Consider the following 17164-nt stretch of genomic DNA (forward strand, 5'->3'; position numbering starts at 1 on the left):
TAATAACAGTAACGAGTTATCCTATCGATGTAATAAAAACAAGTATTTTTACCGATCTCAACGCCTTTTTGATTTCTTTACGAACACCTGCCCTCCATTGTTAACCACGAATCGTGAAAAATTTCTAATTTCAAAAATCAGGATAAAAATCAGATTTGAGGAGTCACGTTCGAAGGAAAGAAAGGATGGATGGTTGATGAGTCTGAAACAGATTTAAAATTGGTAAAACGTTTATTAACTATTTAAAAACGATGAAACAAGGTGAAACATGAGATTGACAATTCAATAAGTAATATTATTAAATAGACTATAGAGGTGTATAATAAGTGTCTGTAGTAATTATTCTCTTTATACGTTCCTTTACATCGAGACAGACGTCTTTTTTCCCATCATCTCCTTTTCAAGATTTTCTCGATTTAACTTTCGGCGAATCCTAGCTCATTTCCGATCCCCTTTTCTCTTCAGGCACAACCTGTGCGATAATATTATTATATGACAACGATTTCTCGTCGATTTTCATTCTTCAACTATCAATAATACGACTCCATTATTTATTCATTCACTCTTCGTATCGTTTTCTTTCGTAAATAACGTGCTGTTGCGTTAACGATTCTAAACACAGGATTTGTCGTAGGAAAAATAGCTCGTAGAAAGCGTACCCATGATAATTATTATACCCGATCAACCGGTATGTCGTAAATATCGCTCGACACATTCTACGAATAAACGAAAAAAGAAAACGAAGAACACAAAAATGGATTCTTCCACTCGTCAAATCGAAGGAAATCGAGCAATCGACGATGGCGAAACGATTCGATAATCGCTGCACGATCGATGACTGTCGAAACAAGTGGTTAGTAGGTTAATAACCATTGCGACGATACGCAGTTGTACGTATAAATTCTTCTCGCGTTTTCTAACCTTTCTTTGTTTCATTGTCTCGTAACCCTTGATACGATTCTCTTTTCTATATTTTCCACGGTTTCTTCTATTCACTCGTATAAGTACTGTATGTAATCGACGAGCAATTATCTCGATTATATCGCATTCCCTCGTCTATACCAAATCTATCGATTCAACGCGACGACATGATGTGATCGAAAAGATGCCGACATGATTTGTTTTCTCGTGATATTTTTCGTTATCCAACCGCCATTGTGAAAGTGGTTCGATACGAGGCATTTTCGTTGGTCTTGGGTGGAGTGAAACCTTTTTGTTTTGTATTTATCGTCAAGGTGATACGTATTTCTTTTCTTCACGATGTTACACAGTGCGATTCTTTGCGATATTGTCTTAAAAACCCGTCCATTTTTCCTTCATCTGTACACGCATGTATACGCATTCAGTTTTCTATGGATTGGCATAGACCAATCGTAGAAAGCGAAATGCAAAAGTAACGGTTCTCTCTTTGCATCGAATTTAATACAAACGTCGTTACATCATACATCTGTGGCTCGACACGATCAAGAAAATACTACGACCGAACTTCGTCCATGGTTTCACGCTACCACCATATACCATCTCGATTATCTCGGGTATAGGTATTTACAATAATATATATATATATATACCTACTATATCGTAATAATAATTTAGTAGTGGTATTTAAATTACAATAGCGTTCATTCTTTTTCTCCTCGCGATCTCGTTTCTCCCTTTCTCTCGCGCGCGTTCTCTATTTATATATATATATATATATTTATATGTATATATATATATAATGTTGCACATAACCCAGTACTGGCTTAGTAATCTAGCTGTACAAAACATTATATATCGCTATTCTAGCATCTAGAGATTTGTCCTGTGAGGTTTGATGAATCGTGAGGTTCGTAACATGCGTCTGAATCTTGTTCTTTTTCTCTACTTTGTCTTTTCCTTTCTATTTTCTCTTTCTTTCTCTCACAAAAATTTTAATTCTCGCTTTTCTAGTTTCCCTTTATATTATATCTTTCCATTTTGTCCTGCTAGTACATTTTACGTACGAGTTTCGCTTTGTCAGGCAACGAATCTTCCCGATTCCCTCCTCTGTCTCTTGTTCGCTTTTTATTGCGATTAAGTACATTAAAAAATACCGCGCTACTTCGCTCAGAATTAACCGGACCAAGCTATACATATATTAATATGTTCGGTGAAGCCAAGTATTATTTTTTTATTGATTTTTTTTTTCTTTTTTATTATTTCCGTTTACTTTATTTTCTCAGCGTATCTCGTACTTTGTCTCGTTTCATTGTCTCGTTTAATCGTCGCGATTTGCGCGTGAAAAAATTCTTTGTTTATAAGCGTCTAACGTGCTGTGCGCGTCTTACAAACAATCGCGACGAATATCTATCTTAAACATCTATTATCTTTTTTTAATTTTATTTTACTTTATTTTATTTTCGTTTTGTCGCTCGTTCTTCATTTTCGTGTTCAACCGAGTGTCGATCGTTCATTTGTTATTCGTCTTTCTTTTTCTCTCTCTCTCATCATATTTCCAAAACTGTGAACTGTTGTATACATACAATGTAACATACACATGACGCATCGCAGTTCGCGAAGTTCAGTCGAAGAAGAAACTGCGACGCGAGTCTTTCAGTAAAACTCCTCAACGTGTCGGCTTCGTCGTGCCGAGTCGAGTTGTCGTCAATACATTAAAATCATCTCTGATTACGAATACACGATCGTTATACTCTTTTGATTTTATATATAACGAAAACCAGGATAAATATTTAGCGTTATATAAAACGACTACGTGTTCAATATTTTCGTCGCAATAAGGAGAATCAATAATCGAAATATCGTGTATTCGTTCGTGACGTCCCAACACAGTGAGAAAATTCAACGCGAAGATATACGCATACACGACAAATGCTGTTTTCACATTTTACTCAACAAATCCACTCGTCACATGGAAACCATGAGAAAACATTCGTGATACGACGAAATACTTCTGATATTAACGCTATAACATGTATGTATGTATCTTCTCTGCCTAACAATCTTTCTTAAAAACGTAAATATTCAGATCTCTCTCTCTCATCGAAACGGATAACAATTATAGAACACGCCTTCGTTTTATCGTTTTATCAACAATAATTTTATCGATTAACAATGAAACATTTTTAATTCACGGCGTGAACGACTCGGCGGAGAGAGACTCTGAATATTCTTCTTCGAAAACATACTCCATTATTATTATTAATATTACTATTATTATTCTTTCTTTAATCCTCTCCTTAATCCTAATAATCGCCTCCCAGTGAAGCTTGCGGGCATTATTATTATTCCTCCTCTCGTTACTTTCAGCGTTTACACGATACAAAGTCTTTTCTTTTCGACGAGCTTGGTGCGCGGCTAACGCCTTAACTGGGACATTGTGCTACTCGATTGGGTGTGAAACAGGGCAATAGGGGGTGGAGTGAGGTGGGACGGGTTTCAGGATGGTGGGAACGGGGAAGGCATTAGAGAGTTACTCGGTTATTTTTTTTTATTAAGAGTAATTAAGCTTGACGCCTCGGAGGTAGGGTCCAAGCGTTTGGACCGGGCTGAGCGTGGGGGGCAGGACGTCACAGTTGCTGGTCTCTGCACGGTACCCAAATGTTCGGGCCTGATTGCTCGGCTATCACCTCCTTCACCTTCACGTAGATCTCCTCCGGTGTGTCGCCTTGCACCACGGCTGTAATTTTAAGGAGAATTCAATTTCAAGCAATTCAATTTTCTAATAATTCATTTAATTATGAATACTATTGTTATCAATTGATTGAAGTGGCAAGTAAATTAGCTGTGTGAATTTCATAATTCAGCATTTCTTGATCTTCTTGTCTCATGGCATAATATATTTGTATCGTGACCTAAATTAATTTTGTAATTTAAAATTATTAAAGATTTGATAGATTAGATATCTTATTGTTGAATATATTATATAAGAAATTGGATTGCATTGTTGAAAGTATCTTAAATATTTCTAAGATTTCAAGAATCAGAATCGTGTTTTAGGATGAGCAAACAATTGAATGATTGTTATGTTCACATGGAGGAAGTTGGAAAAGATATTTCTATTACATATTCTAGATTCTGTAAATGCAAATATGAATTTAATAATATCGGATAAATTATATATAGATTGAAAAATTTATTTATTATTTTGGATGATTTACCAGTAAAGTATTCTCCAAACTCTTGCTCCATTTTCAGTGCTCGTTCATACGTTTTTTTCGCTTGTTCTTCGGTCATCCTCTTGTTCATTTCCCTTTGAATATCAATGATCGCTCGTTAAGTTACACTCGAAATTTCCAAATCAAATAAAAGAATTGTCACTTACATAACTGATTCCACGGATTTTGGTTTAATGAAGATGGCGATAGGATACAGCTGCGCCACTTGTAACCTCTTGATGGCGTTTCCACTCACGTCAAGAATACAGTGTTTTCCCTTAATTAACAGATGATTTTTATCAATTTACGATATTTGAATATTTTAATTCTTATTTATAAGACTGCCTATTAAGATTCTTTTTTTTACTTTTTCAGCGACTTCTCGCACGGATGCCACAGACGTGCCATAAAGATTGTCATTGTACTGTCCGGCCTCTATGAACAAGTGATTTTGAATGTCCCTCTCCATCTGTTCCCTAGATGCGACGAAATGATAATCACGTCCATCCACTTCGTACTCTCTTCTACTCCTCGTTGTATCTGTGGAAATACAGGAACGTTTAACATTCTCCTTTTACATAAAATAATTTAGAGTAACTTCATTTCCATTATTTTATTAACAAATTTAATTTTTTGTTTCAGGATATAATCTTAAAATATACATTATTGAAGTTTTCAAAGATGTCGTGATGATTTATATCTGCATAAAGTTTAATTAATAAGGTAACCATGTGTTTTAACTTGAACTTATGAATCTTTCTTTCATCATTTTTTTTTAATATTTCTTTTTTCTTTCAGATGAAAATCTCTTGGCCTCGAGTAATTAGTTTAATTTAATTGTGAATTATTCTTGGAGAGAATCAGATAAATAAAATACTTTTTAATTCAAAACACACGATCATCTTCCTAATAATTAAAACAACTATTCTCTAAATTATCATTGTATTTGTATTTATATCTAATAACGCAATATTTATCTCATCCAAAGGAAAATACAAAACCATCAGACAGATGTATAACAAGAGAACAAGCTGCTTCGTTATTTCCAACGTAACACGAAAATCCTGTGAAAATCTCCGAGGATCTGGCCTCGTGTAACGCGTGACCCAAATCGGAGGTAGAGGTAGATTAAAATCCATTTCAACTCACGTGGCACACAGCTGCCGAATTTGTCGGGGAATTCCGAGATGAGATCGTCGTTGATGCGATCCTTGAGAGGACCGAGGATAATGACAGGTCGTGTGTACTGTATGGTGAGCTGCTGGACTGCCTCGTACGACAGCACGTTTTCTTCGCTGCCTGCAATTTCCGCTATAAGTATACTCGTGTTTCCAAAAACATTTTGTGAACATTGTGAAAGCTTTTGTTATCCTCGGGTTAGAAAATGTTTTTTTTTTTTTTTGCACTCTTTCAAACAGCTAAGGGATATACAAACTCTTTCTCTATCGATCTGGTCGAGAGAGAATTAAAAACAAAATTCGGTATTCTCGAAATTTTTTGTTCTCAAGATAACAGAAGATAGATCGTATTATTTCTGATATATTCTGATTAGAAATCACGTATACAGAAATGCGATCAGGGATTATTATTATTATTATTATGTTTGCTGTCCACCTCGATGGAGAAATGATCCATGCTTTAGCCATCTAGGAGATTGAAGCAGGGTTTAAGGGAGTAAAAGGGGGGAATAAAGCTTCTAGAAATTTAGATCGAAGAGTGTATCAAGTTCGACAAGTGGCATTATTAGTTACGTGGCGACTATGCTATCATACGATAGGGTTTTTGTAATCGATACTCGATTCTACGTGGTTGTAACGATTTTAATTACATAAAAAAGCGTCGCTTCTTTTCAATTTTTAATAATATCCCAATAATTTAAATATTGATTTTGTAATAATCGAAAGGAGATACTAAACTAAACATTTAATTCACAAGAATTTGACAAAGATTTCTTCAACAAGATCTCTGTAAACATGAATTTTTTAATTAAAAAAAAAAAATTATAGAATTTACAGAAGCGACGCGATTTCACATCTACGCAGTGTAACTGCGGCTCTCGTTAAAAGTCTACATGAGGGTGAATAGTGTTATATATATATATATAAAAAAGAAACCAAGAAAAAAACGGCAGACAACAGACAAGATAAAGATAAAGCACGTCGCGACTGTCCCAATTGCGCGAAGCGTTTTCGGCGTTTTGTCAGTGCTCGTAGATATCACAATAGTGTAGGAAATTGGTGAAAATTAAAACAAAAAAAAAAGAAAAGAAAAAAGTTAAAATTAAACGGTAAAAGAAGGGTTGTTTATCGAATCGAAATTACGTTCGATATCAATCAGTGTTAGTCAAGGACCTAAGAAAAATTGGTATAATATTGGTATTTGTTGTTCACTCTTGTTTTTTCTTTCCACACACTTTGATATATGTATACATATATATATGTATATATATATATATTTTTTTTTTCTTTGCGTGTATCATTGTGTATCACTTACTAAACTCGTCATTATTGTCATCGTCCTCCTTTTCCAGATAAACTAACGTCAGTTCCTCCATATAAGGCAGTTCGACGCGATATAAAATTTCTCTACTCCCTGCGACGCAAGACAAGATCTTTTTGTGAATGAAAAAAGGTGGAGTAAGCGCGCACGATGAGATGAGATAGGAGAGACGAGAAATGAACGCGTTCTAAGACGTAATATATATATCGTGATATATCGTTTTAATGAGTATTAGGCCTCGAAGACGCTCGAGCGAAGCTTTTAATGAAAGCTGGAGGACGTTTTATTCCAATACTGTTGCTTTCTTTTTTCTTTTTTTTTTTATATGATCGATGAACGAAGGTCTCGCCATTGAATAAATGTTATGGATGTTCGATGATTCGTGTAATTCGTGTTAATACGAAAGAACGATATAGATACGAATTTCTAAAAACGAATTAAATTAAATTTTTAGATAGAAATAAATGTAAATTTTGAAACGTTGAGTCACTCAACCAGTGACGTGTCTCCAATTTCGTCTTCAATATCTAATATTTCTCTTCGTGTTGATATCTTTAAATAAATACACAATTTTTTTTTTTAGAAGATTATGATTATCGTAAGCTTTTAAAGATACGTCACCAGTCGAAGCTGAAATATAAAAAAGGAGAAAACGAAGAACGAATAAACAAAAAAAAAAAAAGAAAAAATCCACCAGTAAAAATATAGAATTCGATTGCTCGACTCACAGTTGTTCCTCTTCGAAGTCGCTAGGTTCGTTAATCGACAACGCGGCGTAAAGAGAGTAGTACGAGAGTATCTATTCAAAAGTGACAACGCGCCACGACAAAAGGACGTTGTCGAACAATGTGTTCGTCCCGCGAACGGATCGTTATATCGCGGTAATGAACGTGTGCTTTGTTAATTGATGCGACCGAGATGAAACGAAGAGAAGGAGGGTGTAGAAGAGGTTGGGTGGGGGAGGTTGGAATGTATAATGGTGGATTGAAATGAAAGACAGACAGAGAGAGAAAGATAGAGACAGAGAGAGAGACGAGAAAGGAGATACAAATATAATAGGAATGGGTGACACAGAAAGAAAGAAAGAGAGAGAGAGAGAGAGACGTGATTACCTTCGGTGTTAGTGTCGTCCTGGGTGTAGCACAGCATGAATGCTAAAACATAACAAGTTCAATATTTCAGTATACGTTGCGTACTAATAAGCGGCCGTTAATAATTGCTAGGATTAATTAAGCTTTAAGCATGAACAATCATCTCCCCTACCGTGACTGGCTCGAGCTTTCGAACAGTCTTGATTGGTCCCCATTGTGATAGCTCGCACGATCGTTCTCGATTTTTTTTCACGTAGTTTCGTTAAAAAAAAAAATAAAGCTTTGCATATTCGACGATAGATGAAAAGAGAAAAAATGAAGAGGAATTTTTTCAGGTATTCAAATTTATAACAATTGCTTCGAATTTTATTTTTAATTTTTTCGTCGTCAGATCCTTATTATTTATCCTCAAAGATCGTCGTTCTTCTGCGAAATTTCCATTGAATTTTTCTATTTCAACTTATTTATCAATAGTAGTTCTATTAATAAGAGATATTTATTTATTTTTCAAATGAAAAAGAAACCTGATCCTGCTAGAAAGTTGCACGCCGCTTTCACCGTTCAAATTCTAAATGTAATTAAGAATTCTAATTTTGCCACTTTTGTAGCAAACGGTATACTACGGCTCTCAGACTGCGTCTCGTAGTCTCTTAATTCGTATCTCAATTCAAAAGCATCGTATTTAACAGCGAACTTTCACATGGGTTTACAATCGCAATCTTCGTCAAAAGTTCAATCAACGGATTTCTTCGCGGATTCTTCGATTTCTTTCGCACGGTACAAAATAATCGTCTCATAATCGGGGTATCACTCGAGATTTTCACTCGAGGGAAAATCCAATGCCAAGAGCATCGAGTGGTCCACATATATAAATCCATAAATATTACACACGATCGTCGAGATTCTCTACAAGCGTACGAGGGAGGCTCCTCTACTCACAGAAAATATTATAGGCAAATTAGAAAGCGAAGTTAAGTGTCGCAGCTTGCATGGTCGCGTGTTAATGAACAAACCCAGGCAAACACGTGAAATGCTGGTGTATTTGGTGTGCTGGGGATGAAGTTGCAAGAGTGCAAGGGGCAAGCATAATGTTGAAGAGGATGCACGAAAGAAGAGACCTCTCTTGAGAAAATGTGTAAAAATGGGTTCAACAGGGTCGCTGATAATCGTTTCTGTCTTCTTCACTTTTTTTTCTTTCCCCTCCCCTCCCCATATATCACACTTATATTACTTTTCGTGGATTAATTATTATTATTTTTTTTTTTTTTTTAAAAATAAAAAGAGATAGAGATGTATGTGCACGCGCACGCGTGTGTACGGTATGGAAGGTATGTAGGAGGTGTGGGTGTGTTTCGTGTGATATTGTATCTTGTTTCTTCTTGTTGACTAACTTGTTGGAATACTTACGTGTAGGATCGTTTTCGTTCTCGGGTGTCGTGGGCGACCCTACACAAGCAGGCAAAAACAAAACACATGTCACGTTTTCACATGGTAAAAAAAAAAAAAAAACACAAAAGCTTATTCGGAAGTTGGGCGTATTCGTCGTACCTGTCACGGATTACTAAACGATATTTAAAACTTGCCAACACGTGCCTCGTGAGCAGATCGAATGAGGAGATTGGAGAGACATTAAAGACAATTATTTTTTGAAAAAGAAAAAGAAAAACAATATTTTTAGGTTGGCTTTGGTGCAATCAAAGAAAATTTATCTATATTCAACGTATGTATATTCGATTGAAAAGGGGGGAGAAAAAAAAAGGTACGCAGAGAGAAAAAGAATAATCAAACGAAAGAGGGAAAACACAAAGAGAGTTTAAAGAATTCGCGAATTATCTTTTAATCTTTCTATCACGATTCACATTTGAGAAAAAGAACAAAAAAAAAAGGCGTCGATAGAAAGAGACATTTGCATTGGGATATATCAAGACACGTAAGAAGTACTAATGTAAGTTCAAACACACGATCTAATAATAATAATATATATATATATATATATATATATATATATATATATATATATATATATATAGTGACTGAGAAATACGACGAGAACAAAAAAGAAAAAAAAAGATTTATCACGTAAAAAACCACAATAGATAATATATACGGGTCTGAACATGCACAGAACGTGCAGGATTCTATGAATTCGCCATGTTTCGAGACACTCACGTTCCTGGTCCGAACCGTCCTCGGATTTATCGTCCTTGCTCTTCATGAACGGGAACTTCCTGCTGAACGAGAAGTTCTTCTTTTTTCTATCCAGTGTCGATTGCTGCGAAAAGAAATTAAAAAAAAAAGGATTCTTTTAATATCAATTACATATAAAATATTTATTATTCCAGTTAATTTCAAGGATCTTGAAAAAAGAAAAGATGAAGCTTTAATTCTTTCGAAAATAAATATATAATTAAATAGGATCGATTTCTGATTTCCTTGATCAAGCTCACCTTGTCGAGGATGACCGGCATGTGGCCTTGGAACTTGACGGAACGATCTCTGGCGCGTTGCTTCCGTTCCCATCGCCTGCGCGACGGTATTATGCCGAGGCCCTCCTCCTCGCCCTGAGGAGTCACTCTTCTGGCTTGCCACCATTCGTCGTCGCTGGCATTCGTCACGTGTAGGATTTCACCGTAACGGAATGCCAAACCACGGCTCGGCAAACCGTCGTCCTTGTTAGGATCGTAATCGAACAACGCTCTGCGAGAACAGGAATGAAATCATTTCAGGATGATTCACGATGCTTTTTGCCCATCGTTTCTCTTAGACGATCGAATCGGTTACAAGAAACTACGTTTTACTCCTACGTTACTCATTATTACTCTACCTAACGTAAAGCGATTTCTTTTGCGAAGTCCTCATTAGGGTGCCTGTCATCAAATTCTGTTGAGAGATCTGCTGTTTAAGATCGTGGATCTTCGCCTCGAATCTGTTGTAGTCTTCGGGCTTGTACTGTACCACGATCGTCACTGTCTGCCCGGTGCCCTGGAATATGTAATTCGCAATTCAATTAAATAAAATATATATAAAATAGGATGAGAGAGAAAAATATTGATCGTTTTGGAGCGATGATTTGATCTCATTCTCATCGACTAAGGGATCTTTCTTTGTTTTTGAAGAGAATACCTTGAGGGCCGCGGCGGCCTCTTCATGGGTGGCTGTCCGAAGATTAATGCCATTGACACTGAGTATCTGATCGCCACGACGTAGCTCACCGCTGAGATCGGCCGGGCCTCCGGCTAGGATGAAGGAAATAAAAATTCCCTCGCCATCTTCGCCACCGACGATATTGAAACCCAGTCCGGAGGAGCCTTTGTTGAGCACGACTGTACGTACCTCTCTGGAAAATGGGGACGAGCAAAAGAAAGATTTTAATCATATGTACACCTATATTCGATCTAATTTTCATCTCAATTTTCAACCTCGATTCGATCGTTAACGGAGGGGGAGGGATCGGTTTCAATCTTGATAGATCAAAATGGAGCAAGCGAGGAGAGCTTGAGGTGTATCGTTTCTCGCTCGTCTTCGCATCTTTTGTCTTTGAGAGAAAGATATTTAATTCTCTCGTTAAAGGATGCTTCTTCTTCGTCTCGTCGGACGAAGAAACAGGGGCAAGATGATTCTCGAGAGATACTATTTTTCTCCCCGAGCTTAAGGGGTTAAAGTTTTTTCATTAGAGGTCCGAGTGGTATCGAGTTCTTCAACTATGTTGCCGGCCATTAATTGCTCCGAAACTTATATCGCTTTAATTAAATTCGTCGCGACGGAGAAAGGGGGAAAGGGGAGAAGAGGAATCAGTTTAAGTTTATACCTTCAGGACAGGCACGCAAGAGCTTTGCTTAGGCATGTAATGATCGCAATAAAACACACTTGTATTCCAAGCGAGAGATGAAATTAAAATTCTTTCGTCACGTCAACGCATAAAAGAAGGACTTGCCGGCAAGCTCGTAACACGACTGTGAGAGAAGATTGTTTTTCCATAAAAATATTTTATCTTCTTTACACTTTTCCACGAGTACACCTCTTTTTTATAATATACAATATATATCCTTCTTTATTCGGTGTACAAACCGTTTCTTTTTCTTGATCCGGAAATTTTTAATCTATTAAGATCATCCTCGATTATCAGTTGAAATGTTTTTTAATTCTTGAAAATTTGCCTCGCTTCACGCTTCAGAGAGAAAAGAACATCGTCGTTTGAATATCGTAAAAGATAATCGTAAAAATAAATTGAAAGACAATTTCCAATAGGAGAACGAAAGAAAAACACTTATTCACTTTTATTTTCTTCCACAACCAATATATATTATATTCTGTAAAGATTCGTGGAAAAACAATGTAATCAAGATCGATGAGATTCATCGTATGCACATAGCCATTCATTCTCATTACAAAGGATGCTGGACACGGAGAGAGGAAAGAGAGAACACGAAATTCCTTGCTCGTGGAAAGGCACTGAAAGCTTAGGCAGTTAATCACCGCGAGTCGAGGGATACGCAATCCTAAAGTCAATGGACAGAACGCGAGACAATTCGTGAACAGAATCTGCATCGTCCGCGGGATGATTGGATTTTAAAGGCTGTTGTAACACGTTCAGAAAGTTTCGTTTGTCAATATTATCACCTCGCGTTTCGAGGTGGTGCATGTCGATTGTGTCAATGGAATTTCTGCAACGAGAATATATATATATAGGTCAGATGGAAAAAGTTTGTACGTAACAATTATTAATATATAATATCGACAAGAATTCTTGTGCAGGCGATTGTTAATATAATGGAGTGACAAGGATTCTCAGTAGAATGAAGTATATTTGAAATTGAGCAGAAAATTAATGGAATGGATTTTTTAAATTGAAATGAGAATCAGATATTTATAAAGAGCTATTGATAATCTGCATTATGATTAAATGTATTAGAAAATATGTGATATATGATTTAAAAAAGGGAAAACAAAATTGATCTTCGTGTATTCGTGACGTTTGTGAAAAAATTAACGATACTAAACTAAAGTTTTTCTATAAAATAAGTAATTTGCAAATTATTTAAAATATAGTCGCGTTACATAATTCAGTCTCTGCGTCTAGAAACTTCCTTTCTGTTCACGGTTAAAGGAGTAGAGATTTCCGGAAATGCTTCTCTCAATGTATGTGATGAAATTCAAATAGATGTACGAAATTACGGCGATGATTAAGCTTCCCATTGAAATTCAACCGTTTCAAATTGGCCGTGTGACGAGGCTCGAGTGACAAGGGTTCAACGATCTAAGGATTCGTGAAAATGATGAGTAGTCGCAGATCTATCCGCGAAAGCGTTTATTTCGCATCCCTTTGTTCGAATAATCGATTGTAGTCACTTTTGTATCGCACGATACGTACAGAGTTTGAGAATTTGAATATGCAAACAATTTGTACATTGTTGGAATTAACGATAGAAAGATGATTATTTTGTAAAATTAATAATTCTATCGTGGAATAATGAAAAGTGATAAAAGAATTTGGATTGATAAAATTTAATTCAGAAGAAGAAATTATTAAGATTCAATTATCATCACATATCCAAGATATAGTTTCTCGATTATTTGAAAATTCGAAACAGATTGAATTAATAAGAGAAACGATATGTATATTTAAACGAGTGTGTAGTTACAGCAAAGTTTGATAATTTGGAAAAAATCTCGATGCAAAATCTCCTTCGAGAAACGAATTTAAAAGATGGAAACATCTCGTTGCATCGCGAATTTGCGCGAAGGAAATTGGTAAAACTGATCAGGAAATCGGCGAGATTACAGCATCACAGTTGCGAAATCCGAGATATTGGTTCATCCAATCCTGGAGTTATCGGTATAATCAAGTTCTATAGAGAGTAGATGCTATCGTTGGAATTAGGTTGAGCGTCTCGTAGACATGTGGGTGCCGTTCAAGATTCGAGGTCGCAATATCGAGGCCGCTACTGTTGCACCATAATCGAATTCGGGGCAACACTTAGCACAATTGCGCGTTCACAACAATATCCAGTGTTTCCAAATACCAATGTTTCCCGGCAATAAAATATTTTCAATTCACGCGAATTGATGAAAGAATTAAACGTAACGGCAACAAAAGTCGAGAAAAAAGGAAATACGAGGCGTTTATTACGCCATTACGTTTCAGCAATTACGTATCGTAAAGTAAAAATGGCCGAGGCAAACTGTATAATCGGTACACGAGTCGCGAAATCTAGAATCACGTGCAGGGTTTATACAACTGGGATAGCTTTAATTAAGCCGTGGCGCAAAATCTCGACGAGCTACGAATTTTCTTTTTCTTTTCTTTTCTTTTTCGAGAAACTCGAGAGTTCTACACATCAGTCGAGAGAGAAAGAGAAAGAGAGAGGAAATGCAGGATGTCCTAATTAAAATTTCCGTGAAAAATTCGAGTCTATTCACTCATGGTTCATTGCTTACAAGCATTGCTAGGCTGGGGATCCACGAGCGGTTAAACCCGGCATCAAAATCTGGATTCATCGTCTCTTTTTTCCTTCAGCATCTTTCTCCTCTCTCTCTCTCTCTCTCTCTCTCTCTCTGTATGTTCACCTAGAGGGAAGATTTCACCCCTGAAAGGTCGATTTTCATTCCAGAGAAGCCACTCAACGCACGGGCTTCTCGCTTGCGTTAACAAAGACCTCAAATTAGTGGTCGGCCGGTGCAGCTGCGTTTCCAGGGCTCCATTAAGGTCACGTCGCAGTGCATACGCCGGATAAACCGAGGGATGATGGCCTGCGCGCAAGGGGATGGTGAATTTAACGCGGATCTGGAACGGTTGGTGGTCGTTGATGGATCGAAAATGGAAATTTTCGTTTCGATATTTAAATATTATTTTATTATTTCTTATTAATTCCGCAAGTTTTGGATTCAATTCTTTTGTTTCGAATTCTATTGCACGTTTAATCAATATTGGGCAACATTGAACGAATGATCAGTTAAAAGAGAGAGAGAGAAAGAAAAAAAGAGGGTAAGAGAGAGAAACGGTCGATGAAGCAGCAATACAAAAGTTGTTAACGATTATATTCCATAGAACAACTATATTTAGCCGGTACAACAGCAAAGCACGAAATGTCAATACTTGTTTGGTTCGCAGAGAGTTTGAAACATATAAAACATCCACACCTCGAGAGGTTTGCGTGTTTAATTCCTCCGTCACTTGTTTTCCAATAAGTATAAAAGGATTAAAGGATCAAAAAAAGAAAAAAAATCTTATCAGAGGCAGTAGCACTTTGCTTAATTATTGCGATGGATTTATCTTTCCAAGTGATTTGGAAATATATTCTAAATTTTTAACATATATATTAACATATATATTCTACATATATTCTAAATTTAAACATTAAAAGTTTCTGCAAATTTGATCACAATCGTAATAATAGATACGTAGAAGGAATCGAAAATGTTTTCGTTGAAATAATTGTATCAAACGCTTTTTCTTAATCATTTCAAATGAATTAATAAACACAATTTTTCCATTAGTTTTCCCGAGAAATAAATAAATTCTTCTTCAACGAAATTTCAAGGAAAAGCTTTTGCAATTTTCCTCGTAATAACAGTCGAGGAATCGATGGAATTAAATATTCATCACGTAAATCGGGATTTTACGATTAATTGTCCATCCAAGAACGATGAATGTTTCACCAAGAAAATTCACGAACGATTTTATTCCGACACACGACCTATTTCGAGAGGAACATCAGCTTTAAATTGCGACATTCCAGCGAAACTTCTAAACGAAATGACCATTTTGTCGCAGTCTCTGTGGAATGCAGCTTGGCGAGAATTCGGTAAATTGAAATTTCAATGAACGATCCTTTTCTTTCGTTATCGATCATTTTGACATCGACCAGTATTCTGTTAAAATTTTTGAGAGTTGAACCCTGTTAATTTTTAAAATTAAAGACAGTTTTAAGCTATTGTAGAGGTAGAGGAAGAAATTTTATTCCACAGAAGTACAAAGTTGAAAGCACCCCTTCGTTATTGATTTTTGACTTCAACAACAGTCTCCTTTTAAAAATTGCCTGTTCTCTAAGCCTGCCTCTGTTCTTAATTGTGAAAAACTGAAAACTAATTAGTTTCGAGTCTCTGATTGTAGAGAAAAAAAAAATTTTATTCTTTAAAAGCACGAGTCAAAAGAGTACCCTTCCTCTTTATTATCGACATAAATCATTGGAAATGTTCTCTTAAATTCGAGTCCTTTTTCGCTTCGTCATGCCATTAATTTAAAAAGCTTCTACAATGTATAAAGACAGAAGTTTTATTCTTTGAAGTTAAAAATAATTCTGACGTATCTAGCTGTTGCAAAGAAGTTTACATAAAATGGCGAAATACGTAATAATAATAATCAACGTACCAAGAAATCATTTCTGTCTTACTTGTTGCGACAGTATAAATGCTTTTCCTTATTACGATCCACTAATTCATAATATACGTATTAATCGTTAACAATTCTACAAAATACATCTTAAAAGAAGAAGAAGAAGAAGAAGAAGAAACTCTTTCTTTTTTCGATTTTAAATTCAATACGTTTCAAGCAACCCTGACACACCGCAGCGAGAGAACCTTGAAATCCTTCAAACTAATAAAAGATCCTCTTAGTGAAAAATACCTGAGGCCTATTTTTGGTTCACGCGATACGTCCTCGATCCATCGATCCCCGTCCGCAAAAACAGCCTTCCACTCGAATAATCGTTCGCTCGAAATAAAAAAAAAGAAGGAAAAAAGAATTGCAAGGGAGAGTGGTCCAGTTGAACGCGGATGGAGGAGACGTCATTGGCGCACGCGAGTTCCAGCTGATTCTGAAGCTCACCTGCGCAATGCGCCCGAATCTGCGACTACGTGCCGCGTTTCGCACGCACCTGTGTCCGTCCGCAGTGGCTCGACGCAGGAAACGAAAATGTCACTGGGTCAAGAGACCTCGATTCTAACCCAAAAACGATGTAATTTCGTTTCCCCTGATCGGATTGGAATAGCTTCGATTCTATTGCGTCAAACTCGTTTCGTGAGATAATACCAGTCGTATTCGGTAAAGAAATTTGGGATCGGATTGCGAAATTTTGCGAAATCTCTCTTCAACGTGAACGTGAAATTCTCGAATTATTTTATTACATCAGATCGTTTCCATAAGGTAGTATTATTGGAATATTTTTACATGTAAAATCTTGAAGATCTCGAAACGAATAATATTTCTCGTTCCACTTCTTTCGTGCACTTTTTTTTTTCTCTTTTATAAAGATATTTTGCCGCAAATAATTCTATACTCCTTTATCAAAATATTTGTCATAGTTACTTTTTTATACTATCAATGTTGCATAATATAATATACAAATTTCTCGTAATTGTATTCGTCCTGTTGAACAATTATACGTATAAGATTAATGGTATCTAATGTATTCATCTTCCATACGTTTTCGAGTCCGA

General features: G+C 36.2%; 1 protein-coding gene across 14 annotated transcripts in view; it reads right to left on the reverse strand.

Annotated features, from left to right (window-relative positions):
* Nucleotides 1–212: 212 nt before the first annotated feature.
* Nucleotides 213–17164, reverse strand: part of LOC724292 (disks large 1 tumor suppressor protein) — a 457694-nt gene continuing 440742 nt past the window's right edge. For 9 of the 14 annotated variants that reach the window (XM_026444421.1, XM_026444422.1, XM_026444412.1 and 6 more), the window contains 12 exons: nucleotides 10850–11063; nucleotides 10551–10708; nucleotides 10174–10423; nucleotides 9896–9998; nucleotides 9134–9172; nucleotides 7748–7789; nucleotides 6630–6728; nucleotides 5286–5435; nucleotides 4504–4676; nucleotides 4304–4413; nucleotides 4140–4231; nucleotides 213–3658 (listed from right to left, as the gene is read on the reverse strand). In XM_026444421.1, coding sequence (XP_026300206.1) covers nucleotides 3549–3658; nucleotides 4140–4231; nucleotides 4304–4413; nucleotides 4504–4676; nucleotides 5286–5435; nucleotides 6630–6728; nucleotides 7748–7789; nucleotides 9134–9172; nucleotides 9896–9998; nucleotides 10174–10423; nucleotides 10551–10708; nucleotides 10850–11063 — 1540 coding nt within the window. In that variant the 3' untranslated portion in view covers nucleotides 213–3548. The remainder of the gene's footprint in view (nucleotides 3659–4139; nucleotides 4232–4303; nucleotides 4414–4503; nucleotides 4677–5285; nucleotides 5436–6629; nucleotides 6729–7747; nucleotides 7790–9133; nucleotides 9173–9895; nucleotides 9999–10173; nucleotides 10424–10550; nucleotides 10709–10849; nucleotides 11064–17164) is intronic. The other 5 variants (XM_026444415.1, XM_026444417.1, XM_026444419.1 and 2 more) reach the window with 5 other exon arrangements.

Source organism: Apis mellifera, linkage group LG12 (genome assembly GCF_003254395.2).
Source record: "Apis mellifera strain DH4 linkage group LG12, Amel_HAv3.1, whole genome shotgun sequence".
NCBI classification, from domain to species: Eukaryota; Metazoa; Arthropoda; class Insecta; order Hymenoptera; family Apidae; genus Apis; species Apis mellifera.